Source organism: Panthera tigris, chromosome X (assembly GCF_018350195.1).
Source record: "Panthera tigris isolate Pti1 chromosome X, P.tigris_Pti1_mat1.1, whole genome shotgun sequence".
Lineage (NCBI taxonomy): Eukaryota > Metazoa > Chordata > Mammalia > Carnivora > Felidae > Panthera > Panthera tigris.
This window is the reverse complement of record NC_056677.1, coordinates 146,877-174,341: the sequence shown is the minus strand read 5'-3', so window position 1 is coordinate 174,341 and position 27,465 is coordinate 146,877. Positions and strand designations below refer to the sequence as shown.

Below are 27,465 nucleotides of genomic sequence, written 5' to 3'. Positions count from 1 at the left end.
CCCTGAACTCACAGACCACGAGATCACGACCTGAGCCAAAGTCGGACGTTTAAGCGACTGAGGCACCCAGGCGCCCCTCAACCCTGCAGTTTTTTTTTTAATATATGAAATGTATTGTCAAATTGGTTTCCATACAACACCCAGTGCTCATCCCAAAAGGTGCCCTCCTCAATCCCCATCACCCACCCTCCCCTCCCTCCCACCCCCCATCAACCCTCAGTTTGTTCTCAGTTTTTAACAGTCTCTTATGCTTCGGCTCTCTCCCACTCTAACCCCCCCCCCCTTTTTTTTTCTTCCCCTCCCCCACGGGTTTCTGCTAAGTTTCTCAGGATCCACATAAGAGTGAACCCTGCAGTTTTAAATTTTTTTTTTTAACGTTTTATTTTTGAGACAGAGAGAGACAGAGCATGAACGGGGGAGGGGCAGAGAGAGAGGGAGACACAGAATCGGAAGCAGGCTCCAGGCTCTGAGCCATCAGGCCAGAGCCCGATGCGGGGCTCGAACTCACGGACCGCGAGATCATGACCTGAGCTGAAGTCGGCCGCTTAACCGACTGAGCCACCCAGGCGCCCCAACCCTGCAGTTTTAAAGTTCTCCGTGTCGTCTCTACAATCCTGATTGCAAAGCAGCCCATTCTTGTCTGAACTGGTTGGTGTCTTTCGGGTTGTAATTTATCAAATGCAGACATTCTGATCCTTTCCCCATATTTGTCTCTTTCTCTCCTCACACTTGCACATTCTACCGTGTAATTGTGCACTGAGTTGCCTAATTATATAAATTGCCGCTCCCACCCCATTAGACTAGGAAACCTTTGAGATCATGAACTTTTATTTATCTGTGTCCTCAGGCTTGTACCATACACTCAGAAACCCAGTAGGAGGCAGTTTAATCATGCTGCGTTCCAGCAAAATAAATACACTGTAAGTAAATTAAAACGGAAAGAACTGGGGCGCCTGGGTGGCTCAGTCGGTTGAGCATCTGACTGGCTCAGGTCACGATCTTACATACGTGAGTTCGAGCCCCACATCGGACTCTGTGCTGACAGCTCGGAGCCTGGAGCCTGCGTCGGAGTCTGTGTCTCCCTCTCTCTCTCTGCCCCTCCCCTGCTTGCACTCTCTCCCTCTCTCTCTCTCAAAAATAAACATTAAAAAAATTAAACATAAATAAAAAATAAAACTGGGCTCTTGAATCAGGAAAATAGACGGAGGTCTGAAAAGAAAAAAAAAAAACGCACACATGCATAACCTCTGTAACTCTTTCCCGTGGATGAAAGGGCAAATCTGAACAACCTCCAGTCTTTTTTTAAGCATTTATGATTTTTCCATTCTCTTTAGTTTGTTTAGAGCTGGCATAAATTCATTTCATTTTTGTTGTTTTGCTCAACATTTTTATTTGTCTCTGAAATCTTTTTAAAGATTTTATCTTTAAGCAATCTCTCCACGCACGTGGGGCTGGAACTCACAACCCCGAGATCAAAAGTTGCTTGTTCCTCTGGCTGAGCCAGGCCGGCGGCCCCTTCTTTGGAAGCTTATTAAAATAGGAGCGAACAAACTAAAATTACTTTTCAATTACCAGGTCCATAGGGCATTTTACCTAAAATCCCATTGCTTAGGTTGGAAAGTGTTAAGGGATGTTCTCTCTGCTTTTTGTCCTGGGGGCAGTGACACCGTAGAACAAAACGCAATGACCAATGACCGTAAATAGTCTTTGCTGCAAAAACTTCCCAAGGCCACTTCATCCGTGGTTCTGCCTCTGGAAACCTATCATGGGAGAACCACCCTGCTTTGAATCAAGGGAGAGGCAGTGATGCTGGGTCCTGGGCTGTCTGAGTCCCACAAGGAAGCGGGTGCAGGGGAGACGGGCTGGCTCCCAAGAAGGAAACGATCCAGCGACGACAATGCGACGTCATGGAAGGTGCCCGTCAGCTCTCCCACCGTTGCTGAGTGTTCAAGGCTCGACACAGGAAAAGACCAGACCCCTACCCTTCCAAACTGTACGAAAGGACGTCTCATTGAGCAAGAGACAAAACCAAATGTTGGAAAGGGAATCCGTGAGGAGCAAAGTGCAGCCAAAAAAACTGAGGAAGAGAGAAGCAGAATTCATAAATAGTATGCAGACGGGCCAATCCGAAGACGCTCGGACACAAGTTCAAAGGGCTCCTCGTTAGCTTTTGACAGGAAGTCACTCGAAATCAAACACATGCACATTGACGGCTACCCTGGGGTTCGTTTTAAGGATAGACACAAAGCTTGTTCAAGAGAAGAAAAAGCAACTCGTTTTGGACGAACACACCTGGCAGAACTAGACTCGATCGCCCTGTGCAGCTGCACAAAGCGGGCGTCTTTGCAGCTTAGGGTCAGCCGGGGACCTGGGAGATGCAACCTCGCGGGCGCTGCCTTTGGGGCGTCTTTCCTTCCCAAGTCCAAGTGCGCCATCGGCCTCCTCGGCTCTGCAGGCACGCACGTTGTTATTTTGTTAGTCATGTTACTCAGTGATGGGAGGCAGGAGAGTCTGCCTGTCCGAGGCTGAGGACGTGCACACCAGCTGCTTCGAGGGGCCAGGTGGGTTGTCCACAGGGGGAACTGCACTCGGGTGGATGAACGAAGGTGCCCGCGAACCATGCCAGCACCCTCCTCTCCAACCTCCCCCTGGATAATACCCCAGGGAAGTTGACTCAGCTGCTTCTTGCCCCCCACCCCTGGAACGCAGAATCTTCTGGAATCTACCTCTCCACTGGCACACTCCCCACCCCCACCCGTCTCTCCTGGGAGCCTCCTGACACCCCCTGGAAGTCAGGCAGGACCAGGGGGGCATCCTTCCTGTAATCAGCAGACTTTGCTCCTGTTTAGGGGCGACTGTGCACAACCCTGGCCCCGGGGGGGGGGCCTCAGGGCCCCACAGCACGTTTGTCCTCCCAGGCCAGGATCTTTGCGGGGGCCAGCACATACTGAGGGTGCATTCTGTTTCTGTCCCGGACCTTATTTCTGTCCGGCTGGCAACCGCACAGGCACTGCCTTGGGCCCCACCACTGCGCCCCGGGCCCCGGGCGTATAAAGACACCTTGTGCAGGCGCTCAAAAAAGCCCTTTCCCCGCCAAAACCACAGCGATGCACACGGCAGTGAGTGGCAGCTCCTTCGCAGACCCGGGGTGAAAGGCGCATTTGTTCCTGGACAAGATGTCTGTATGTGATAAACCCAAAGGGCCATCTGTATTAATATTTACTTCTCTCCAGAAATGACAGTATGGCACACAAGCATTTTGCTTCCCAATTAACAGAAACAACTTCACAGAATTCCTGCGTTATGGCGCCCTCCCGAAGAGAGCATACGCCGATTTTTATCTGCAGGTAGGAAACACAGACTGGGTTTGAAATCATCACACACACAAAATAAAACCAGAGGGTTAGTGAGTCTAGCTATATATACTTATACTGCTGAGAAGCGGAATCCAGCTCCTAAAACCTTCAAAGGACCCCTAAAAGAGGGAGCAGACCCCAGTGAAAACTTTTTTTTTTTTTTTTTTTTTTTTTTTTTGCAAAATCACGTTAGGAAGAAAACAACTTTGAGACACAAAAGGAAGGAGGTGCATGTAGTGCAACGTGCGTGACTGAACGAGTCTGTTAAAAGCACAAACGGAAATAGGCTACTGGCGGGGGGGGGCGGTGCAAAAGGCCATTTCAGTAACTAATTTCACCTCCGGCAAAAGAGATTTATTATTTTTGCAATTACAAAAGCAGTACGTTCTCACGCTAAGCAGCCAATTTTTAAGAGATCTACGTCTGCAAACCTTCCTTACCGTGCGAGAAACAAAATTAACGTAAACGGGGTTGCCTACTTATGAAATCTGCAGCCCCCGCCTCGAGCTCGCTCTCGACAGCCGCAGCGCGCAGTCGCGTTCTTGTGCTCGGCGGGCACGCACTGCGCATGCCCGCGCGCGCTCCCGGTGGGCACTCTCTGCGCACGGCCGCCCGTGGTCTGCCCGGCAGACGCCATGCCGGCTCGCTCTCGGCTGGCACGTACTGCGCATGGCCGAACCGGCAGGCTACATCGCCCCCCCCCCCCCCCCCCACCACGGCCAGCACGCACGCGCGGCGCATGCTCCCACTTCCGCGGCCCTCCGGTCTCGCGGGCGTGTGCCGCACCCCGAAAAAAGCCTAAAAGCGGAACGTGGTCATGTCCGGTGGCCGCCGCTCTTGCGTCCCCATCCTCGCAAAGCCCCTACATCCCCGCAGAGCCCCCCGGCGGGGCCCCAGCCGGTCCCGTGCACGCCGGCCTGCGGCGCCCGGGGCCGCCGTGATGACGCCACGCGTCGCGGTGACGCACGACGTAGGCGACCTTCTTTGGGAGCGCGGCCGGCGCGCCCGTTTTGAAGCTGCCCTGAGCTGCGCGGGCCTGTCCGCGGTCCTGCCGGTCCGCCTCCGCTGGGCCTCGGGGTCCGCGCAGCCCCCGAGGCGCCGGCGGCGCCCTCAGGCCGGAACCCCGCCGGCGGCGCCCTCAGGCCGGAACCCCGGCACTGCCCTCACCCGCGTCCCCGGACCCCGGACTCCGGGCCTGCGAACCCCGCCTCCCCGGGAACCCGGCCTCAGTTGCGAACCCCGCCTCCCCGGGAACCGGGCTCGGGGCCTGCGAACCCCGCCTCCCCGGGAACCCGGGCTCAGTTGCGAACCCCGCCTCCCCTTGAACCCGGGCTCCGGGCCTGCGAACCCCGCCTCCCCGGACCCCGGGCTCCGCTGCGAACCCTGCCTCCCTGGGCTTCAGGCCTGCAACCCCCCACCTGCCCCGACCCGGACCCTAGGCCCGCAACCCCCCACCGGCGGCCTTCATCTGCCCCGCCCAGGTGCATTCAGGCCAGACCTCGGTTCCTGGCGTCAGGCGGGGGTGCACACGGTGGAGGGGGCTCCCGGGGAAGGAGCGTCCGAGTCTCGGAGATGCCGCCCGGCAAAGTCCTGCAGCCCGTCCTGAAAATGAAGGTGGACGAGCTGTTCCTGTGCTGGCTCAGCGAGTCCAGCACGCAGACGATGCTGCAGGACTGCTTGCAAAGGATCAAGACGCCCGGGAGGACCGAGATGGGCGCCGGGGACGCGGGGCAGCCCGGGCCCCTGTTGGCAGCGGCAGCCCCCGCCTGCAAGCCCGGTGTGTTCGATAGCCTGGGGGCGCCCAGCCCAGCCCCCGCGTCCGCCGCGCTCCCGCTGGGAGCCGCCACTAGCCCCAGGAATGGGCCACACGTTCGAGGGCCTCCTCGTAGATCCGCAGGGACCAGAGTAGTAAGTGACTCTCTTGCTTCTGCTAACAGCTACCAAGGTAACTTGGGTCGCATGTCCACGTGTGGCTCGGTGGTGGTGGAGGAGGCCGGTGGGAGAACGTGGGCCGTGAAAACTTTCATCTTTAGGCTGGTTCCCCGCCCCCCCCCCCCCCCCCGCCCGAAGGAAGCCCCACAGCTGAAAAATTTTATCATTGCCTGAGTCCCAGGTTGGTCGGAATTTTGAAGTTTGTGTCCAATTTCTTCGACTTTTGCTTTTAGGCATCCGCTTCTCGGCAGTTTATCCCCCGCTTCAGTAAGAATCTTAGAGGTTTCATCCCTCACTTGTCTACTTCTGCCCTTAAATCGTCTGCAATAGTTAGAGGCGGTCAGAGGTGTACAAGACTGTTGATTCCTAGCATTTAATACTGCGTCCGCGTAGAGAGTAAAACGTCCCCAGGTGTTACACAAAAAGGTATGGTTGGGTGCGCACAATGTACCTACGGTAGTCCTAAAGCCTGCAGTGTTCAGAACGTTCCAGGGGGACTTGTTGGTGACGTTCTAAACGTTTCCGTTGGACCTAGCGTCCGGTCCACCACGCAGGCTATCAGAGTACCGCTGAGTCACTGGTTTCCCAAGCACGAACAGACACGGCAAGCTGTACGGCCCTGCAGAGACCTGCTTGGCCCTAAATTACGGCTGGTTTTCTGAGCCGCTCTAAGGGATCTAGGACGCTTCCCAGAAAGTCCGTCTCCAAGGACACGGGAAGCAGTCTCCAAGGCAGAGCTAGAGACCGCGTGGCTTATCTCTACACCTGCAGGCCCCCCCCCCCACCATCCCTTGAGCTCTGGCCCAGTTCCCTGCCCCCCTGAACTGCACGGCCTCAGGGCTCTAGAGCATTTTGCCCGAATCGCTCGTTTTCTGACGCAGTGGGATGTGTGACAAGGGCCAGAGCTCAGAAAGCTTACTCTAGCGGGGACAGTCTTATCCGTCCCCAGCATGGCATTCGTAGTCCCCGGGATTGCTGAGGTCCCCAGCATGGCATTCGTAGTCCCCGGGATTGCTGAGGTCCCCAGCATGGCATTCGTAGTCCCCGGGATTGCTGAGGTCCCCGGCGTGGCATTCGTAGTCCCCAGGTTTGCTGAAGTCCCCGACGTGGCATTCGTAGTCCCCGGGATTGCTGAGGTCCCTGGCGTGGCATTCATAGTCTCTGGGATTGCTGAGGTCCCCAACATGGCATTCGTAGTCACCGAGGTACCTGAGGTCCCCAGCATGGCATTCGTAGTCCCCGGGATTGCTGAGGTCCCCAACATGGCATTCGTAGTCCCCGGGATTGCTGAGTTCCCCGGCGTGGCATTCGTAGTCCCCGGGATTGCTGAGGTCCCCGACGTGGCATTCGTAGTCCCCGGGATTGCTGAGGTCCCCGACGTGGCATTCGTAGTCCCCGGGATTGCTGAGGTCCCCGACGTGGCATTCGTAGTCCCCGGGATTGCTGAGGTCCCCGACGTGGCATTCGTAGTCCCCGGGATTGCTGAGGTCCCCGACGTGGCATTCGTAGTCCCCGGGATTGCTGAGGTCCCCGACGTGGCATTCGTAGTCCCCGGGATTGCTGAGGTCCCCGACTTGGCATTCGTAGTCCCCGGGATTGCTGAGGTCCCCGACATGGCATTCGTAGTCCCCGGGATTGCTGAGGTCCCCGACATGGCATTCGTAGTCCCCGGGATTGCTGAGGTCCCTGACGTGGCATTCGTAGTCCCCGGGATTGCTGAGGTCCCCAACTTGGCATTCGTAGTCCCCGGGATTGCTGAGGTCCCCGACATGGCATTCGTAGTCCCCGGGATTGCTGAGGTCCCCAACTTGGCATTCGTAGTCCCCGGGATTGCTGAGGTCCCCAACATGGCATTCGTAGTCCCCGGGATTGCTGAGGTCCCCAACTTGGCATTCGTAGTCCCCGGGATTGCTGAGGTCCCCGACATGGCATTCGTAGTCCCCGGGATTGCTGAGGTCCCCAACTTGGCATTCGTAGTCCCCGGGATTGCTGAGGTCCCCAACATGGCATTCGTAGTCCCCGGGATTGCTGAGGTCCCCGGCGTGGCATTCGTAGTCTCTGGGATTGCTGAGGTCCCCGACATGGCATTCGTAGTCCCCGGGATTGCTGAGGTCCCCAACTTGGCATTCGTAGTCCCCGGGATTGCTGAGGTCCCCGGCGTGGCATTCGTAGTCTCTGGGATTGCTGAGGTCCCCGACATGGCATTCGTAGTCCCCGGGATTGCTGAGGTCCCCAACATGGCATTCGTAGTCCCCGGGATTGCTGAGGTCCCCGACGTGGCATTCATAGTCTCTGGGATTGCTGAGGTCCCCAACATGGCATTCGTAGTCCCCGGGATTGCTGAGGTCCCTGGCGTGGCATTTATAGTCTCTGGGATTGCTGAGGTCCCCAGCATGGCATTCGTAGTCCCTGGGATTGCTGAGGTCCCTGATGTGGCATTCATAGTCCCCGGGGTTGCTGAGGTCCCTGACGTGGCATTCGTAGTCCCCGGGTTTGCTGAGGTCCCTGGCGTGGCATTCGTAGTCCCCGGGATTGCTGAGGTCCCCAGCATGGCATTCATAGTCCCCGACGTGGCATTCGTAGTCCCCGGGATTGCTGAGGTCCTCAACGTGGCATTTGTAGTCCCCAGGATTGCTGAGGTCCCCAACATGGCATTCGTAGTCTCTGGGATTGCTGAGGTCCCCAGCATGGCATTCGTAGTCTCTGGGATTGCTGAGGTCCCCAGCATGGCATTCGTAGTCCCCGGGATTGCTGAGGTCCCCGGCGTGGCATTCGTAGTCCCCGGGTTTGCTGAAGTCCCCGACGTGGCATTCGTAGTCCCCGGGATTGCTGAGGTCCCTGGCGTGGCATTCATAGTCTCTGGGATTGCTGAGGTCCCCAACATGGCATTCGTAGTCACCGAGGTACCTGAGGTCCCCAGCATGGCATTCGTAGTCCCCGGGATTGCTGAGGTCCCCAACATGGCATTCGTAGTCCCCGGGATTGCTGAGTTCCCCGGCGTGGCATTCGTAGTCCCCGGGATTGCTGAGGTCCCCGACGTGGCATTCGTAGTCCCCGGGATTGCTGAGGTCCCCGACGTGGCATTCGTAGTCCCCGGGATTGCTGAGGTCCCCGACGTGGCATTCGTAGTCCCCGGGATTGCTGAGGTCCCCGACGTGGCATTCGTAGTCCCCGGGATTGCTGAGGTCCCCGACGTGGCATTCGTAGTCCCCGGGATTGCTGAGGTCCCCGACTTGGCATTCGTAGTCCCCGGGATTGCTGAGGTCCCCGACTTGGCATTTGTAGTCCCCGGGATTGCTGAGGTCCCCGACATGGCATTCGTAGTCCCCGGGATTGCTGAGGTCCCCGACATGGCATTCGTAGTCCCCGGGATTGCTGAGGTCCCTGACGTGGCATTCGTAGTCCCCGGGATTGCTGAGGTCCCCAACTTGGCATTCGTAGTCCCCGGGATTGCTGAGGTCCCCGACATGGCATTCGTAGTCCCCGGGATTGCTGAGGTCCCCAACTTGGCATTCGTAGTCCCCGGGATTGCTGAGGTCCCCAACATGGCATTCGTAGTCCCCGGGATTGCTGAGGTCCCCAACTTGGCATTCGTAGTCCCCGGGATTGCTGAGGTCCCCGACATGGCATTCGTAGTCCCCGGGATTGCTGAGGTCCCCAACTTGGCATTCGTAGTCCCCGGGATTGCTGAGGTCCCCAACATGGCATTCGTAGTCCCCGGGATTGCTGAGGTCCCCGGCGTGGCATTCGTAGTCTCTGGGATTGCTGAGGTCCCCGACATGGCATTCGTAGTCCCCGGGATTGCTGAGGTCCCCAACTTGGCATTCGTAGTCCCCGGGATTGCTGAGGTCCCCGGCGTGGCATTCGTAGTCTCTGGGATTGCTGAGGTCCCCGACATGGCATTCGTAGTCCCCGGGATTGCTGAGGTCCCCAACATGGCATTCGTAGTCCCCGGGATTGCTGAGGTCCCCGACGTGGCATTCATAGTCTCTGGGATTGCTGAGGTCCCCAACATGGCATTCGTAGTCCCCGGGATTGCTGAGGTCCCTGGCGTGGCATTTATAGTCTCTGGGATTGCTGAGGTCCCCAGCATGGCATTCGTAGTCCCTGGGATTGCTGAGGTCCCTGATGTGGCATTCATAGTCCCCGGGGTTGCTGAGGTCCCTGACGTGGCATTCGTAGTCCCCGGGTTTGCTGAGGTCCCTGGCGTGGCATTCGTAGTCCCCGGGATTGCTGAGGTCCCCAGCATGGCATTCATAGTCCCCGACGTGGCATTCGTAGTCCCCGGGATTGCTGAGGTCCTCAACGTGGCATTTGTAGTCCCCAGGATTGCTGAGGTCCCCAACATGGCATTCGTAGTCTCTGGGATTGCTGAGGTCCCCAGCATGGCATTCGTAGTCTCTGGGATTGCTGAGGTCCCCAGCATGGCATTCGTAGTCCCCGGGATTGCTGAGGTCCCCGGCGTGGCATTCGTAGTCCCCGGGTTTGCTGAAGTCCCCGACGTGGCATTCGTAGTCCCCGGGATTGCTGAGGTCCCTGGCGTGGCATTCATAGTCTCTGGGATTGCTGAGGTCCCCAACATGGCATTCGTAGTCACCGAGGTACCTGAGGTCCCCAGCATGGCATTCGTAGTCCCCGGGGTTGCTGAGGTCCCCAACATGGCATTCGTAGTCCCCGGGATTGCTGAGTTCCCCGGCGTGGCATTCGTAGTCCCCGGGTTTGCTGAGGTCCCCGACGTGGCATTCGTAGTCCCCGGGATTGCTGAGGTCCCCGACGTGGCATTCGTAGTCCCCGGGATTGCTGAGGTCCCCGACGTGGCATTCGTAGTCCCCGGGATTGCTGAGGTCCCTGACGTGGCATTCATAGTCCCCGGGATTGCTGAGGTCCCCGACTTGGCATTCGTAGTCCCCGGGATTGCTGAGGTCCCCGACATGGCATTCGTAGTCCCCGGGATTGCTGAGGTCCCTGACGTGGCATTCGTAGTCCCCGGGATTGCTGAGGTCCCCGACTTGGCATTTGTAGTCCCCGGGATTTCTGAGGTCCCTGACATGGCATTCGTAGTCCCCGGGATTGCTGAGGTCCCCGACATGGCATTCGTAGTCCCCGGGATTGCTGAGGTCCCCAACTTGGCATTCGTAGTCCCCGGGATTGCTGAGGTCCCCAACATGGCATTCGTAGTCCCCGGGATTGCTGAGGTCCCCGGCGTGGCATTCGTAGTCTCTGGGATTGCTGAGGTCCCCAACATGGCATTCGTAGTCCCCGGGATTGCTGAGGTCCCCGACGTGGCATTCATAGTCTCTGGGATTGCTGAGGTCCCCGACATGGCATTCGTAGTCCCCGGGATTGCTGAGGTCCCCGGCGTGGCATTTATAGTCTCTGGGATTGCTGAGGTCCCTGATGTGGCATTCATAGTCCCCGGGGTTGCTGAGGTCCCTGACGTGGCATTCGTAGTCCCCGGGATTGCTGAGGTCCCTGGCGTGGCATTCGTAGTCCCCGGGATTGCTGAGGTCCCCAGCATGGCATTCATAGTCCCCGACGTGGCATTCGTAGTCCCCGGGATTGCTGAGGTCCTCAACGTGGCATTTGTAGTCCCCAGGATTGCTGAGGTCCCCAACATGGCATTCATAGTCACTGAGATACCTGAGGTCCCCAGTACAGCATTCATAGTCCCCGGCGTGGCATTCGTAGTCCCCGGGTTTGCTGAGGTCCCCGACGTGGCATTCATAGTCACCGAGATACCTGAGGTCCCCAGTATGGCATTCGTAGTCCCCGGCATGGCATTTGTAGTCCCCGGGATTGCTTAGGTCCCCGACGTGGCATTTGTAGTCCCTGGGATTGCTGAGGTCCCCAACGTGGTATTCGTAGTCCCCGGGATTGCTGAGGTCCCTGACGTGGCATTCGTAGTCACCTGGATACCTAAGGTCCCCGGCGTGGCATTCGTAGTCACCGGGATACCTAAGGTCCCCAACATGGCATTCGTATTCCCCGGGATCGCTGAGGTCCTCAGAGTGGCATTTGCAGCGTCCGGGAATGTGAGCTCGTACTACGTGAACTGCCCGCTTTGTGTTTCGGTACGTTGCGGTCATAAAGCCCAACACCACTCAGAAGTGAGTTCTTGTATTTTGTGACCGTGTGACCTTGTGTGAACGCTCTTGGGGCTGGGGGTATCGGCAGGTCAGCCCTGCCCGAGGAGGGCCACTTGGGTGAACGGGACGTATTTCTGTAGGGCAACCAACGAGGCACAGACAAGTGGGGATTAAGTTCCTCGGGTGCTCGAAGCAGGGAGAGCTTGGTTGTCTCCACCGGGAGAAATTGCAGGAACCGAGGGGACTCGGGGAAATCACTGGATTTAGTGGGAAGGGGCGAAGGGCGGGCGTTGCAGGAAGGAAGTTCAGACGGGCGACCCGATGAGCGTCCTGCCCGGCGGCCTGAGCGGGCTGACAGCGGAGGGCCTGCGGATGAGAGCCGGGACCCCGTGGCTGTGCGCCTGAGGGGTCGGCCGGGACGCAGCGCTCTGGGCTGGGACGCGCGCTTGCTTCCACCGCTGGCTGCACGGGCGTCTGAAACGTGTGCGTGCCGTGGGGGCGGGGTGTGCCCAGGACCCTAGGGGCGGGATGCTGGGAGCGGCTGGCAGGTGTGTGGACCTGCAGGGAGTCTGGGCGCAGGAGGGGTCACGGAGGGTCTGGCAGGTCCGCACGCCGGAGTCACAGAGGTCGGCGGGAACCGCTCGCGGAGGCCCGGTGGAGATAGTTTCCTCCTCTGGTTCGCGGTTTCCGTGACCGGCGCAGGGAGTGGTTTTGAGGGAGAGCGGAATGCTTTTCTCCCCAAGAATTTTCAGAAAGTAGTGACGATCTCGTGTGGGATTTGAAGTTGGCTTTAAACGCGTCTTCGCGTATTTGGAATTTTATGGACCGTATCCGTTGAATTTCGAGAACGAGTTACCCGAGAGGGCCCATCTTTTTACTGGGTCCCGATGGTAAGGCCCCTTCCCATAGTCCCCATCAGCGCATCGCGTCAGGCCGCGGTTACAGAGAGAGACCCGATGTCCGGCCGCGGGCGGGCAGGGCACGGAGGGCTGGTGCTCGGGGCTCTGAGGCACAGGTTCTCACCGCGGAGAAACCCTTCCCACGGGCACAGACACACGACGGCTGACCGCGAGCCCTTTGCAGCCCAGCGGCTTGGGTTCCGCAGCTGGGAGGGAGGGGCGGGAGGAGCGCGGACCGTGGAAACGACACACGGCAGCCCCGACGCGCACGGAGTGCTGGGTGGCCCTGTGCGTGACCCGCCCAGGGACGCTCGCTAGACACAGATGGCGCCGTGTGTTCGGCCGACGTGGCACGTGAGAGGGGCACTGGGCACGTCTTGCCGGCTCTACGTGGGCAAAGCGGGGTCCTGAGCAGGAAGGGCTCCGTGCGTCCGTCACCCGCGATCCCAGCCAGCACGTCTGTGCCGCTCAGAACACTGACTGCGTCTGAGGAAGCTCTTTTGAAGGGAAGCCAGAGCCTAACGTGAACGGGCTGTTTGTTTACCTACGTCCTCTCCCAGCGACAAAGCCCAGGAGACGCAGGTCGAGGTGCCGCCCGTCCTGTGGGGCTGGTGGGCGCGGCTGCCACGTGCAAAGGACACGGCACAGTGACGACAGCAGCTGAGGGCCCAGCTTGCCCAGTGACTGGCTGAGAGCTCCTCCGGCCCCTCCGGGGGGGCGTGCGTCCCAGTAACCTCCTGCCGCCCTATTTTATTTAAAGTATTTTTTTTTTTAATCTCGGAAAGAGGAGAGCGTCAGTGGGCAGAGGGGCCGAGGGAGAGAGAGCTGAGCTCTGAGGCCGACACAGGCCTCGATCCCATGACCCTGAGACCGTGACCTGAGCCGGAAGCAAGAGTCGGTTGCTGCACCCGCTGCTGAGCCCCCCCGGAGGCCCCCCAGTAACCTTGTGCCACTTTAATTCGCGATTCGTAGAGGAAACGATGTGTCCTGAGATGAGCACCTGAATCGCACGGATGACGGCCTAGTTCTCCGTCTCGTCCCGGAGCGTTTTCAGCGCACGCGGCTGAGAAAGGAGCCACTCCTCACCCCTGGAGGACTTCAGTCGCAGCCGTGCCAACGTGCTCGCTGATGGCACGCTTCTGCCTGCCGCAGACGCCGCTGAGTAAATTGATGGCTGTAAAACCTACAGCCACATGTCAGATGTTTGATGCTTTAAAAACGTTCTTAAGGGGCGCCTGGGTGGCGCAGTCGGTTAAGCGTCCGACTTCAGCCAGGTCACGATCTCGCGGTCCGTGAGTTCGAGCCCCACGTCGGGCTCTGGGCTGATGGCTCGGAGCCTGGAGCCTGTTTCCGATTCTGTGTCTCCCTCTCTCTCTGCCCCTCCCCCGTTCATGCTCTGTCTCTCTCTGTCCCAAAAATAAATAAAAAACGTTGAAAAAAAAAATTTAAAAAAAAAAAGAAAAAAAAAAAAAAAAAAACGTTCTTAAAACATCAAGAGCGCTTCCTGCGAAACACAGTTTGTGCCACACTCTTCCTTCCTTCCTCAAAAGTCTTTTCCCCCAGAAATGGTAATTAACTTCAGAAAAACGTTCATGCATAAAATGCCCTAAGAAGAGTCCTAATCTGTTTCTTAAAAAGCTAATAGGGAGCGGATAAGAGTCCTGTGAGGTTTGGGGCGCCCGGGTGGCTCAGCGGGTTAAACATCGGACTCTTGGTTTCGGCTCAGGTCATGATCCCACGGTTCACGAGTTGGAGCCCCACATGGGGCTTGACGCGGACAGGGCGGAGCCTGCCTGGGATTCTCTCTCCTCCTCTCTCTGTTCCTCTGCCACTCGCTGTCTGTGTCTCTCTCAAAATAAATAAACTTTAGGGGCGCCTGGGTGGCTCAGTCGGTTCAGCGTCCGACTTCAGCTCAGGTCACGATCTCGCGGTCCGCGAGTTCGAGCCCCGCGTCGGGCTCTGTGCGGACAGCTCAGAGCCTGGAGCCTGTTTCAGACTCTGTGTCTCCCTCTCCCTGACCCTCCCCCGTTCATGCTTTGTCTCTCTGTCTCAAAAATAAATAAACGTTAAAAAAAATTTTTTTTTAAATAAATAAACTTTAAAAAAAACGAGCCCTGTGAGGCTCAGGTGGCAGACAGGCGGGCAGGTCTTGGACCGTGCACGCGGATCCCAGGACCCTTCCCTCCACAGCCCCAGGGGCAGGTCCAGCCTGGGACCTGGTTGTACCTGGGAGCGGGTCCTCCGGGGAGCAGGCCCGGCAGGCGTCACTCCCCTCCACGGTGCCGCCCGAGGACCACGGGACTCAGAGAGGTGTGGACACGCCGGGTGTCCCGTCCCCACACGGACCTTCACTTCCTTGTCTGCAGCCCCGAAGGATGTGCTCGCCCCTCAAGGAGAAGGTGGTGATGCAGACTTGGAAGCAGTGGCCCCCAGCGCTGGTGCCCTTCACGGTCACGTCTGCGTTGTGTTGCCGACGCCGTCCCCTCCGTGAAGCCCCTCCTGATCCGAGACCTGGGGGAGCGGTTCAGCAGCGCCTGGGCTCGTGGCCGGGCCCTCAGTCTTTATGAACGAAGGGTCCTGTGTGTCCAGCCGGCTCTCGTGGTGCCTGCTGCACCCCACCCATCGCTCCCTCCCTCCCCACGCTGCCCCTTTGCTTTCCCCACACCCCTGCACTGCAGGGCTCGCCCTGGCTGACCCGCGCTCCCTGGTCACCCTGCGGGCCTCTCCTGGGCTGTCACTGAGGCCCTCCTTCCCACAGGCTGGTGGCCCCTGGAGCTGCCCTAACGGAGACCAGTGAGCAGCTCAAAACCGCAGGAGTGAACCCCCCAGCTCTGGAGACCAGAAGGCTGAGACCCAGGCGGGGCGGGACCACGCTCCCTCCGGAGGCTCCTTCCTGCCTCTTCCAGCTTCTGGGGCTCCAGGCGCCCCTGGGCTCGTGGCCGCGTCCCTCCCGTCTCTGCCTCGGCGTCACGGGGCTTCTCCTCTGCGTGTGTGTCCCTCTTCTGTCTCTTACAAGGACACCTGCCGTTGGATTCAGGGTCCCCCTCATCCAGGATGAGCCCACCCCAGATGCTTCACTTAATCTCCTCTGCAAAGACCCTATTCCCTAGTAAGGCGCCCTTCTGAGGTTCTGGGTGCGGGGTCCTTGCCCCCTCCCACTCCCGTCTCTCACCCCACCCGTGGACATCTGACGGGACGTGCTTGGCAGGTTTATTTTCTTAGCCTGTCTTCCCCAGCTGACTGTAAGCTCCACCAAGGCACTGGTTTTATCCTTCTGCTCCCTGCTCCTTCCCCCGGGGCCTGGACACAGAGCCCGGTGCCCACAAATGGCTGTGGCGTGCAGGCACGTGCAGAGGGTCACGCCAGATTGCCCGGCTGGAGCCCGTGGCACCCGTGCGAATATAGGAGTAGAGACGGCAGACAGAGAAAGGGAGATTAATTCACAAGTGAGCCTTGTTGCAGCGGCTTCCGGGGCACGACGGTCAAGGTACAGAACCCTCTGTCCTCCAGGTTCCCACGAGTCGGGGCCACGAGCACCCACCCACCCGTGGCTGCTTTGGAGAAACTCGCGTCCTGCGCCTGCTTTGGTGGAGCACGGGCCGTGGACGTGCTGGTCCTTGGCGTGTGTGTCGGCGCTCGGTCTCTTCATTGCGCAGCTGGCCTCCCGTGCGTGCGTCCGCCACGGGCTGTTCGTCATTCCGTATCGACGGGTCCCGCGGTCGCGTCCGCTCTTTGCTGTGAGTGACGCTGCGGGGAATGTTCGCGTCTGGGTCTTTGTGGACACGCGTTTTCACTTCTCATGGACGGGGCCTGCGGACTCGTCCGTGTCCCCTCCACGACAGAGCCAAAAGCGCTTCTGCAAGCCGTCCGGTCCCGTGCGCGTGCGGGTTCTCGCCACGGGTCCGGTGCGCGTGCACGTCCTCGTGTCCGCCAGCGTGTGTGCGTGCAGGTTCTCGCACTTCTGCGTCCCCACCGGCACCGCGAGTCCTGAGACGTTTTGTTTCAGGCGCTGGGGCCAATGTGTTGTGCCTCGCGGTTTCATTTGCGCGCTTACCTCTGCTTTCCGGTGAAGGTGAGCGAGTTTTCAGCGGCCCTTTCGCCGACGTGAAGCCTCTGTTCCAGTCTTTTCCCTGCTTTCAAAGTCGGGGTACCTTTTAATGATTGAGTTGTAAGAGCTCTTTCTATATAACCTGGATGCGAGTCCTTTGTAAGATCCACGTTTTCCAGGAAATAAGGTGCAGGGGTCCATGAGGAGGGGAGGTGCAGGGGTTCCATGAGGAGGGGTGCAGGATGTCCATGAAGAGGTGGGTGCAGGGTGTCCATGAGGAGGGGGGTGCGGGTGCAGGGGCTCCGCGAGGAGGGGTCCAGGGGTCCGTGGCGGGGGGAGGGGGGGGGCTGCTGTCCTGAGGCTCCCGGAAGGCACCTGCATGGCTGTGTCGCTTCCCAGGCTGACGCCTTGGCCGGGGATGCGTGTGTGACCGTGTACCTGGGCTCTCCCCCGCCACCAGGGACGCTGCCTGCATGTGCATCAGGACAGCTTAGTGTCCCCTGCGGCTCGCAGCCGACCTCGTGTGCCTGTCACCTTTTGAGGGCCCGCCCCCTCCCGGCACCTGCAGAGACGCTGCAGAGGGAGCAGGGCCACTGTGCCCGACGGGGGCCGGTCTTGAATGGGCGGTGCTCCTCCATGTAGGACCCTCAAAACTCCCTTCTGCTGCGGAGACCCCCCCCCCCCCAGCCTGCTCCCCAGCGCAGCCAGTGTTTCAGTGTTTCGGCAACACCTGCGTCCTCCCGCAGCTGTGTTCTGAACGGCTGCCCTGGGACACAGATCATGGGCGGTCGAGCTCCCCGGTGTCCCTTGCACGGTTGTTGTGTCCTTGCTGCGTTGTGTGGAGGTACCACGGCCTGTCCCCGGGTGGCTCCCCCTGTGCTCAGCGTCATGATGAGCTCTGCCGAGGACATCTGCAAACGAGTTTTGTGCGGACCCGTGTCTTCCTTCGTCTCTCTCAGGTTCGTACCGAACGTGGAAATACCGGGTTTCGTGGGAGATGCACACGTCAGGTTTGAAAAAACTGCCAGACTGTTTTCCAAAGTGGTTGTAGCGTTTTACATCCCGCAAGGGAGGACCCAGGGCTCTGGTTCCTGCATTTCCTCAGCAGCCCTGGGTATCGCCAGGGATTCTTAACACACTTTCTGGAACGTGGGCGTGTTGGGTCTCACTGCTTCCTTGTCCTGTCCTGTTTCCAGTAGGCTCTGCGCCCAGCTGGGAGCCCAGTGTGGGGCTTAAAGTCACAATCCTGAGATCAAGACCTGAGCCAGAGTCCAGAGTCGGACACTTACCTGACTGACCCCCCCTCCCCCCAGGAGCCCCACCGTGGTTTTCACACATGCTTCCTAAAACCTAACGGTGTTGAGCATCTCTCCATAGGCGGTTTGTTGGTTTCTTTCTTTTGGTTTTGGGTTGTGTGTCTTTGCTGACCTGTTGATTCAAATCTTTTACCTGTTTTCTCTTCATTAGGCTCTGAGTTGTATTGTTAGTGTTCTCTGTGTGTGTGTATACTACTCCCGTAAGAGGCTGAGGATTTGCGAAGTCTGCAGCCCTGTGACTTTCTCTTTTTACTCTTGTCTTTGAAGCAGAAAAGTTTGTAATGTTCGCGAAGTACAATTTATCGATTATTTTCTTTTTGTCCCAAAAAGGGCATACTGTCATCTAAGCACTCTTTGTGAGACTCGGCTCAAAAAGATTTTGTCCTGTTTCTGTTAGAAGTTTCATAGGTTTTTCTTTTATTTTTTAAAGTTTGTTTATTTATTTTGAGAGACAGTGCATGTAAGCAGGGGAGGGGCGGAGAGAGAGCACCCCAAGCCGGCTCCGTGCTTCGGGCGGCCCAGTCCCCGCCTCGGGCCCCGTCTCACCTGAGCCAAGATCGAGTCGGACACTTAACCCATCGAGCCGCTCAGGCCCCATATTTTGCCTTTAACTTAGATTTATGGTCCCTTTCGGGTTAATTTTATGTGTTGCTCTACGTAAGTTTCTGGGTTTGTTTTTTTTTTGAGTGCCTGGTTGTTGCAACAACATTTTTGAAAAGACGATTGTTTTTCCTTGAATTGTCCTGGACTTTGCCCACAGGCAGTTGGCACAAATGGCTGCATGTTTCTGGAGCGTCTTGTGATGCGTGGATGCAAACGTGTGTTTATTCATACGTGGCCCGCCCGGGTGCCGGCCGCTGGCCAGCGAGCGGGAGGTCTGGCCTCCAGCTTTGATCCAGGTTGTGGTGGAAACCCCTTGTCAGTGCTCGCGTGAAGAAGCTGATGAGATGTTCGTGGGGCCTGGCTGCTGTTTGGTCACCTGGTGAGAGTTGGGGGCTGTCTGCTTTTGGGTCACCCAGTGAGAGTCGGGGGCTGTGTGCTGTTGGGGTCACCCGGTGAGAGTCGGGGGCTGTCTGCTGTTGGGGTCACCCGGTGATAGTTGGGGACTGGCTGCTCATTGGGTCACTTGGTGAGAGTGGGGGGCTGTGTGCTGTTGGGGTCACCTGGTGAGACTTGGGGCCTGTCTGCTGTTTGGTCACCTGGTGAGAGTTGGGGCCTGTCTGCTGTTTGGTCACCTGGGGAGAGTTGGGGCCTGTCTCCTGTTTGGGTCACTTGGTAAGAGTTGGGGACCGTCTGCTGTTGGGGTCATTTGGTGAGAGTTGGGGACCATCTGCTGTTGGGGTCACCTGGTGAGAGTTGGGGACCATCTGCTCTTTGGGTCACTTGGTGAGAGTTGGGGCCTGTCTGCTCTTTGGGTCACTTGGTGAGAGTCGGGGGCTGTGTGCTGTTTGGTCACCTGGTGAGAGTTGGGGCCTGTCTGCTTTTGGGTCACTTGGTGACAGTGGGGGGCTGTGTGCTGTTGGGGTCACCCGGTGAGACTAGGGGACTGGCGGTGTTTGGGTCACCTGGGGAGAGTCGGGGACTGTCTGCTATTGGGGTCGCCCAGTGAGAGTGGGGGACTGTGTGCTGTTGGGGTCACCCGGTGAGAGTCAGGGGCTGTCTGCTGTTGGGTCACCTGGTGAGAGTCGGGGACTGTCTGCTATTGGGGTCACCTGGTGAGAGTGGGGGACTGTGTGCTGTTGCGGTCACCCAGTGAGAGTTGGGGGCTGTCTGCCATTGGGGTCACCTGTTGAGAGTTGGGGGCTGTCTGCTGTTTGGTCACCTGGTGAGAGTTGGGGGCTATCTGCTGTTTGGGTCACTTGGTAAGAGTTGGGGGCTGTGTGCTGTTGGGGTCACCAGGTGAGAGTCGGGGGCTGTCTGCTGTTGGGGTCACCCAGTGAGAGTTGGGGCCTGTCTGCTTTTGGGTCACTTGGTGAGAGTTGGGGCCAGTCTGCTTTTGGGGTCACCCGGTGAGAGTTGGGGACCGTCTGCTGTTGGGGTCACTTGGTGAGAGTTGGGGGCCGTCTGCTGTTGGGGTCACCTGGGGAGAGTCGGGGTGCTGCAGTCTTGACTCTGCTGGTCCTTGGGGGCCCGTGGGCATGAGCACCTGTCATTTCTTGAGGGCTCTGTGACCCCGTCAGCAGGGGTTCTCGGGAGGGGAGGGGCGTAGGCCTTCCGGTTTGTATCAACTGCTGCAAGGATGCCTCTCCCTGCCTTTGTGATGCGATTGTCTCAGTGACACTCTGAGTTGTCACAGGTGCTGGGTGCAGAGACTACTGTTTTGCCCAGTGATCTCCATGAGGTTAGATGAGGATCCTCTCTACCTGGGGGGGGGGGGGGGAGGGCAGGGGTCATACTGTGTGTGAATAGATAGTCGTCCAACTGGGCCTGATTGCTCTGGCTGGGGTGTGCGGGAGGAGGGGGGGTCTTGTCGGGGAGCAGCGGGGGTGCAGCGGGGTGGATGTCCGCTGGGGTCAAGGGTGAAGTTAGTCCGGTGTCTTCATAGAGGCCGTGTCCCGGTGGGAGAGGTTCCCTTATGTTCCTGGTAAGGGGGGATGTTTAAAGTGAGCCGGCTTTGGTTCCGGTCCTTTTCTTAAGATGCCGTGAGTAGTAATGGGGGGTTACTCTTCCTCTCTGCCTGCCTCTCCCTCCTTCTCCCTGCCTCCCTCTCCCTCCCCGTCTCCCCTTCCTCTCTTTCTGTCCCCTCTCACTCCATCAGGCCCTCTGGCCCCCAGGCCTTCCCTCCCTCCCTCTCCCTCCCTCCCTCCCTCCCTCTTTCTGTCTCTCCCCCCTCCCTCCCTCCCTCCCTCCTGGTCTCCCTCAGTCTCTCCCTCCCTCCATCCCTCTTCCTTTCTCTCCTCTCTTTGCCCCTCCTTCTCTCACTCCTCCTTCCCTCCCTCTCTCTGTCTTCTGTCTCTTTGCCCCTGCCTCTCTCCCTCCCTTCCCCTCTGTCCCTTCCTTCCACGTGTCTGTCTCTGTCATAAGTACTTTTGAAACTTTGAAGAACTGTTGAACTTTCCCTGATGTTTATTTACAAGTCAACAAGTGAGTAAAAGCTTCCTTTTTTTTTTTTTTTTTTTTTTTTTTTAATTTAGTTGGAATAAAACTTGTGGTTTATGTAGCAAGATTTTCCTGGACCTGCTCAGGTCTGTTTCACGTTTTATGCACTGGCTCACGCTAATGCTGCTGGTACACTTGTAGTTGTGTCCCCGCAGGATTTTTATTTATGGACTCCTTTGTATAATTTTTTCAGAGAGAGTCCAGTGGGGGAGGGGCAGAGAGAGCGTGGGAATCGTAAGCAGGCTGCACCCTGAGCTCTCGTGGGGTCCAGCCAGAACCCTGGGACCAAGTCCTGAGCTGAAACCAAGAGTCGGACCCTCAACCAGCTGGGCCGCCCCGGTCCCTGCGTCACTGCTCACGCGTGATGGAGAAAGCCTGGAGAGCTTCACCTCCGTGGTGGAGGTTCACAGACCTTGCTGACTCCGCCCGCGGTCCCTGAGCAGTTTCCGGGTTCCCCGGCTTGGCCGCCGGCCGCCGTGACGTCACCGTTGCTGCCGTTGGCTCGGCTGCGTGGACGCAGCTCCCCAGACTTGGAGACTAAGCGGGTGGCGCCCGGGGGGCTCAGTCGGTGGAGCGTCCCACCTCGGCCCACGTGGCGATGTGACAGTCGGTGGGTTCGAGGCCCGCGTCGCGCTGTGCGCTGACGGCCCGGAGCCTGGAGCCTGCTTGCGATTCTGTGTGTGTAGGTCTCTGCCCCCCCGCTCGCGTGCTCTCTTTCTCAGAAATCAACGTTAAAAAACTTAAAAAAAAAACAAAAAAAAAACCAGGGGCGCCTGGGTGGCTCAGTCGGTTAAGCGGCCGACTTCGGCTCAGGTCAGGATCTCGCGTGATCTCGCGTGAGTTCGAGCCCCGCGTCGGGCTCTGGGCTGACGGCTCAGAGCCCGGAGCCTGTTTCCGATTCTGTGTCTCCCTCTCTCTCTGCCCCTTCCCTGTTCATGCTCTGTCTCTCTCTGTCTCAAAAATAAATAAACGTTAAAAAAAATAAAAAAACAAAAAACAAAACAAAGAAAGGAAGAAAGGAACGCTTTGGCTGCGCTCACCGCCCTCTGCTGGTGCCCTTGGGAGCAGCTCCCTTGGGCCGTTCTGCGTCTGTGGCCAGTGGCCCGCGCGTGTTCGCTGCGTGGGCTCCAGCCCGCCACCCCGCGTGTGCACGGCCGGGCTGTTCCAGGCAGGGAGAGGGCTCCCGCGTGCCGTGGCGAACGCCCTCCGGTCCGCAGCAGTGAAGTGTGGCCACCGCCCCAGCCCAGGGCCCAGGGCCGGGGAGGAACATCCACCTTGCGTCCTTCCTCGAGCGCAAGTGACCTGGGGGTTGGGGGCAGCAGGGCAGGGCCCGCTCGTGCTCGTGCTCGCTACACAAGTCGCAGCTCTTCCCAAAGGTGTGCAGGGACCCAGGGCAGCGGAGTAAGATCAGCAGGTGGGGCCCCACTGCACTCTGACCTGTGACTGGTTCCTGGGTCTGGTCGTTCCAGGGTCGCGGGGCTCGCGGGGCCTACCTGCGAGTGGCACCTGGGTCTGGGTGTGCACGGAGCGGTGCAAGCCCTGTCCTGCGGCCTCACGCACCTGCCCCAGGTCGTGCAGCGCCCGCTTTCCTCTGCTGGTTGGCACACACGGCCCTGGTCGGCCTGTCCGGGGGACCTCAGAGCGCTTGGCGGGGATCCGTGACATTCAGGAAGCGGGGCAGGTGGATGCACCAGGGCGGACGCAGAAGAGGAGGACCCCAGAGGCGGACATGCCTCCCCAACAGCAGTTGGAACCGGGAGGGGGGCAGGGGTGCTTCGAGACGCGCTCTGTAAGGCTACGCCCCCCCCCCCCCCACGGCCTCCATGATGTGACCTGTTGCGAAAGGCGTGTAGGGACTCTGTGTGCATGTAGGGGCACGGCAGGGGTGAGGGTGTCCGGGGGACCCTGTTGTGGGCCCGTCTTCTGTGCTTTCCGCCCACAGCAGAACCTCACTCTCAGTTGCATCCGGCTCAGGTCACGATCTCTCGGTTCATGAGTTCGAGCCCCGCGTGGGGCTCTGGTTGACAGCTCAGAATCTGGATCCTGCTTCGGATTGTGTGTCTCGTCTCTGTCTGCCCCTCCCCTGCTCTTAAGCTTGCTGGCCCTCCCCCCTCTCCACGTCTGTGTGTGTGTGTGTCTCCCTCTCTCTCTCTCAAAAATAAGTAAACTGCGAAAAATTCTGAAAAAGAAGTTACACTGTGTGTTCTACGTAACCTACATCATATTCTACGTGATTTTCCTCGTGGAGGGTGGCAGGAAAGCTATAAAATCCTGCCTCTTTCCCGCGCCCGTTGGTGAACAGGCAGAGTCACAGGACCCTCTCCCCTTTGTCTTCTGGGCTCTCAAGGGCAGAGTCGAGCTGTGGCAGGGCCGACCCGTGTTTTCGGCTGGATTTCAGGGAGGGCGCAGCCGCTCTGGGCTCCCGGGCACCAGGCAGGGCCGCGGAGCAAGCTTGGAACAGGCTGTCTGGTGTCGGGGACAGGGAGCGCCCGTGCCAGCCCTCCCCGCCTGTGCTCAGGAGCTGGCGGCTCCCCAGGTCACTTCACGTGTCTGCCCGGAGGCTCTGTGCACCCCCACTCCCGGAACCAGCAGGGCTGTCCCCCAGATCTCGCCTTCCCGACCTGTTTGCTCGCCACGGGACGGGGCCGCGCGGGGAGCTGGCTCCCGCCAGGCGCTCCCTGCCGTGCGGCCGGCCACCAGCCACCAGCCACCGGCCCGCGGGGAGGAGCAGCAGGGCGCCCCCTCCCCCTCCCGCGGCCATGTGCCCTCCTCAGCCTGTGGAATGCGGGCGGCCCCGGGCCGGCCCCCAGAGCGCCTGGCCGGCCACGCATGGAGCGTCCTGAGCCCGGCCGCCCAGACCGTCCCGCCGGGCGCAGCCGCTACCCCGAGCCCGCCGGCCCCGGCCCGGCCCAGCCCCGAGAGCGAGAGCGAGAGCGCGGCGTGTGGCCCGGCCCCCGGCGGCCCGTGCGAGCCGACATGCGGCTCAGGGAGCTGTCCCTGCGCCAGGACCCCGACCTGAGGCAGGAGCTGGCCTCGCTGGCCCGCGGCTGTGACTTCGTGCTGCCCTCCCGCTTCAAGAAGAGGCTGAAGGCCTTCCGGCAGGTGCAGGTGGGGTGCGCCTGGGCCCTCGCTGGGCCCTGCGGACCGGGGCTGGGGGACCGCTCCGGGGCAGGGGCAGGCGGGCCGAGGGCTGGGGGGCCGCTCCGGGGCAGGGGCAGGCGGGCCGAGGGCTGGGGGGCCGCTCCGGGGCAGGGGCAGGCGGGCCGAGGGCTGGGGGGCCGCTCCGGGGCAGGGGCAGGCGGGCCGAGGGCTGGGGGGCCGCTCCGGGGCAGGGGCAGGCGGGCCGAGGGCTGGGGGGCCGCTCCGGGGCAGGGGGGGGCAGGGGCAGGCGGGCCGAGGGCTGGGGGCCGCTCCGGGGCAGGGGTAGGCGGGCCGAGGGCTGGGGGGCCGCTCCCGGGCAGGGGCAGGCGGGCCGAGGGCTGGGGGGCTGCTCCGGGGCAGGGGCAGGCGGGCCGAGGGCTGGGGGGCCGCTCCGGGGCAGGGGCAGGCGGGCCGAGGCCTGGGGGGCTGCTCCGGGGCAGGGGCAGGCGGGCCGAGGGCTGGGGGGCCGCTCCGGGGCAGGGGCAGGCGGGCCGAAGGCTGGGGGCTGCTCCGGGGCAGGGGTAGGCGGGCCGAGGGCTGGGGGGCTGCTCCGGGGCAGGAGCAGGCAGACCGGGGCTGGTGGGCCGCTCCGGGGCAGGCGGGGTGTGTCTGCGCCCTCACCGGGCCGCGCGGACCAGGGGCCGTGCCACAGGCGGGGTCTCACCTGCCGTCCCTCGCTCGTGCCTCCCAGCGCCGCCAGAGGTCCCGATTGCCGGCGGAGCCTTCTTCCCGCGGAGCCCCGCCTCGGCTTGCCTGAGGTTCTGGCGGGTTGGGTGTGTGCAGCCAGGACGCGCCCCGGAGCCGGGCTGCGGAGCCGTCCGTCGACCCTCTTTCACTCCAGCTGCTGGCTGGCACCCTTCCTGGTGCACACAGGAGACGGCTGGTGAGAGGGGAGCTTTGCCTGCCTTGTCCCCAGGTCCTGCCCCTCTGTGCTCCGGCCCCAGCTCCCTCCCGCGCTCTGGGGAGATAGTCGCGCCCCGCACCGGCCAGAGCGGGCGCCGGGCGGGCGTGAGGAACCAGGCGGCTTGGGAACTGCACGACTGTCGCACAGACTCACGACGCTCACGGGCGCTCTCGGACGGAAAGGCCTGTCCTTCTGTCTGCGTGTGCGTGAATCCTGTGAGGCCAGCGCGTCCTTTCCACGTCGGGCTTTCCGGGACCCCCATGCTCTAACTTGAGGGTGTTTCTGCAGCCTCTCGCCCTGTAGTGCCGGGGGGGGGGGGGCCTGTAGATACCCGCGGGGCTCTGCTCCCCCTCTCTCCCCCCACAGGCCTTGCACCTGGCTTCCTGGCACCCCATGAAACACTCGCGTTTTCCCTGCAGCCGACAAGTTAGCTCCGGGAACGTAGGGTGCAGGGATAAAAATTGACCCCGAATCGCACAGTGCGTTTCAGGAGACAAGGGCCGGCCTTGTGTGGATGTTGTGACTGGAGTATTCTTTAGGGTCCCGTCTCCGCGGGTACACGACTCCTGGGTTGTCTCTGACCTCCGTGTTCAGGTTCCCAGATTTTGTCCAGACCCGATCACGGTTGCACGCCTGTTCCTTGTGTTTAAGGACGGGGTTGGAATCTTTATGACCGCGAAAGTGATTTCCTTTCATGCACCGGGAGACGGACGTTCGGTGGTTAACGTGTCTCACGCGTGGTTCACGAGGGTGTCGGTGGTTTTCGAAGGCGTCACGGCGGTGGGGCGGCGACTGGCTGTGAAGGGCTCAGAGGACACAGTTGCATTAGCGGAGCTGCTGATCTCACGCGCATCAGCGCTGGGGAGACCGGGTCTCCTCTAACGGCTAAGTGTTTCACGGTACAGATGATCTATTTCGACGGTGTTTTGCAGGGATGACCGGGTAAAGCGGGTGTTCCCCAAGGTGTGTGGGGGTGAATCGGGGTGTCTCTCGTGGGGGAGAGGCGGGGGGTTCTCCAGGCTTCCTTCAGCCCACAGTGTCTCAGTGTGGATGTGGATGTGGCCCTGGGCGGGTCAGCACGTGTCCCTGGTGGACTGGGGCCCTGGGCCTGGTGGGGGCTGTGATGAGGGAGGGAGGTGCTCTGAGCAGTGGCGCATGGGAGGAAGGGAGAAAGGGGGAGGGTGGACTGCATGGGGGGCGCATGGGATGGGGCGATGGCAGAGCCTGTGGGGTAGGGACTAGGGCGGACAGGACAGCCTGGGGGGATGCTGGGAGGCTGGGGGAGGGGGGGGAATGAGACTAGGGGAGACCTGGGGTGTGGGAGGAGAGGAAAGCTGGGGAGAGGAGGTGAGATGAGGGGACAGGTGGGGGAGGGGAGATGAGGGGACAGGTGGGGGAGGGGAGATGAGGGGAGCGGTGGGGGAGGGAGGATGAGATTAGGACAGAGATGGGGGAGGGGAGGGGAGAGGTGGGGAAGGGGAGATTAGGACAGCAGTGGGGAGGGGAGGTTAGGGGAAGGGTGGGGGCGGGGAGGGGAGATTAGGGGGGAGGTGGGAAGGGGGAGATTAGGACAGCACTGGGGAGGGGAGGTGAGATTAGGGGAAAGGTGGGGAGAGGAGGGAGATTAGGGGAGAGATGTTAGGGGAGAGGTGGGGAGGGTTGATGAGATTAGGAGAGAGATGGGGAGGGGAGGGGAGATTAGGGGAGAGGTGGGGAAGGGGGAGATTAGGACAGCAGTGGGGAGGGGAGGTGAGATTAGGGGACAGACGGGGAGGGGAGGGGAGAGATGGGGAGGGGAGGGGAGATTAGAGGAGGGGAGGCGAGATTAGGGGAGAGGTGTGGAGGGGGAAGGGAGGGGAGATTAGGGGAGAGGTTGGGGTAGGGGTGGTGAGATTAGGGGAGAGATGGGGGAGGGGAGATTTGGGGACAGGTGGGGAAGAGGAGGATGAGATTAGGGGAGAGAGGGGAGATTAGCGGATAGATGGGGAGGGGAGGGGAGGTTGGGGGAGAAGTGGGGAGGGGAGAGGAGATTAGGGGAGAGGTGGTGGAGGGAGAATGAGATTAGGAGATAGATGGGGGAGGGGAGGGGAGGGGAGGGGAGGTTAGGGGAGAGGTGGGGAGGGGAGAGGTAGGGAGAGGAGAGGAGTTAGGGGATGGGTGGGAGAGGGAGAATGAGATTAGGGAGATGTGGGGGAGAGGGAGGGGAGATTAGGGAGGGAGGGGAGTATAGAGGAGAGGTGGGGATGGGAGATTAGAGGAGAGTAGTGGAGATTAGGGAGAGGTGGGGAGGGGAGGGGAGATTTGAGGAGGCGAGGAGAGATTAGGGAGAGGTGAGGAGGGAACGTGAGATTAGGGCAGAGGTGGAGAGGGGAGATTAGGGGAGACGTCGGGGAGGGGAGATTAGGGGTGAGGTGGGGAGGGGAGGATGAAATTTTGGGAGACATGGGGAGGGGAGATTAGGGGTGAGGTGGGGAGGGGAGGATGAGATTAGGGGAAATGTGGGGGAGGGTGGTGAGATTAGGGTTGAGGGAAGGGGAAATTATTGGAGAGGTGGGGAGGGGAGGTTAGAGGAGAGGTGAGGGGGAGAGATTAGTGGAGGGGAGGGGAGATTAGGGGAGAGGTGGGGAAGGGAGATTAGGGGAGCGGAGGGGAGGGAGGTTAGGGGAAAAGTGGGGAGGGTGGTG

General features: G+C 60.1%; 1 protein-coding gene across 4 annotated transcripts in view; it reads left to right on the top strand.

The window, feature by feature from the left end:
• The first annotated feature begins 4,352 nt into the window (after window positions 1–4,352).
• PPP2R3B (protein phosphatase 2 regulatory subunit B''beta) overlaps window positions 4,353–27,465 on the top strand; it is a 59,286-nt gene continuing 36,173 nt past the window's right edge. The window contains exon 1 of one of the 4 annotated variants that reach the window (XM_042974544.1): window positions 4,353–5,264. In XM_042974544.1, coding sequence (XP_042830478.1) covers window positions 4,929–5,264 — 336 coding nt within the window. In that variant the 5' untranslated portion in view covers window positions 4,353–4,928. Of the gene's footprint in view, window positions 5,265–16,239; window positions 16,346–23,342; window positions 23,845–27,465 lie in introns of those variants that run through there. The other 3 variants (XM_042974547.1, XM_042974546.1, XM_042974545.1) reach the window with 3 other exon arrangements.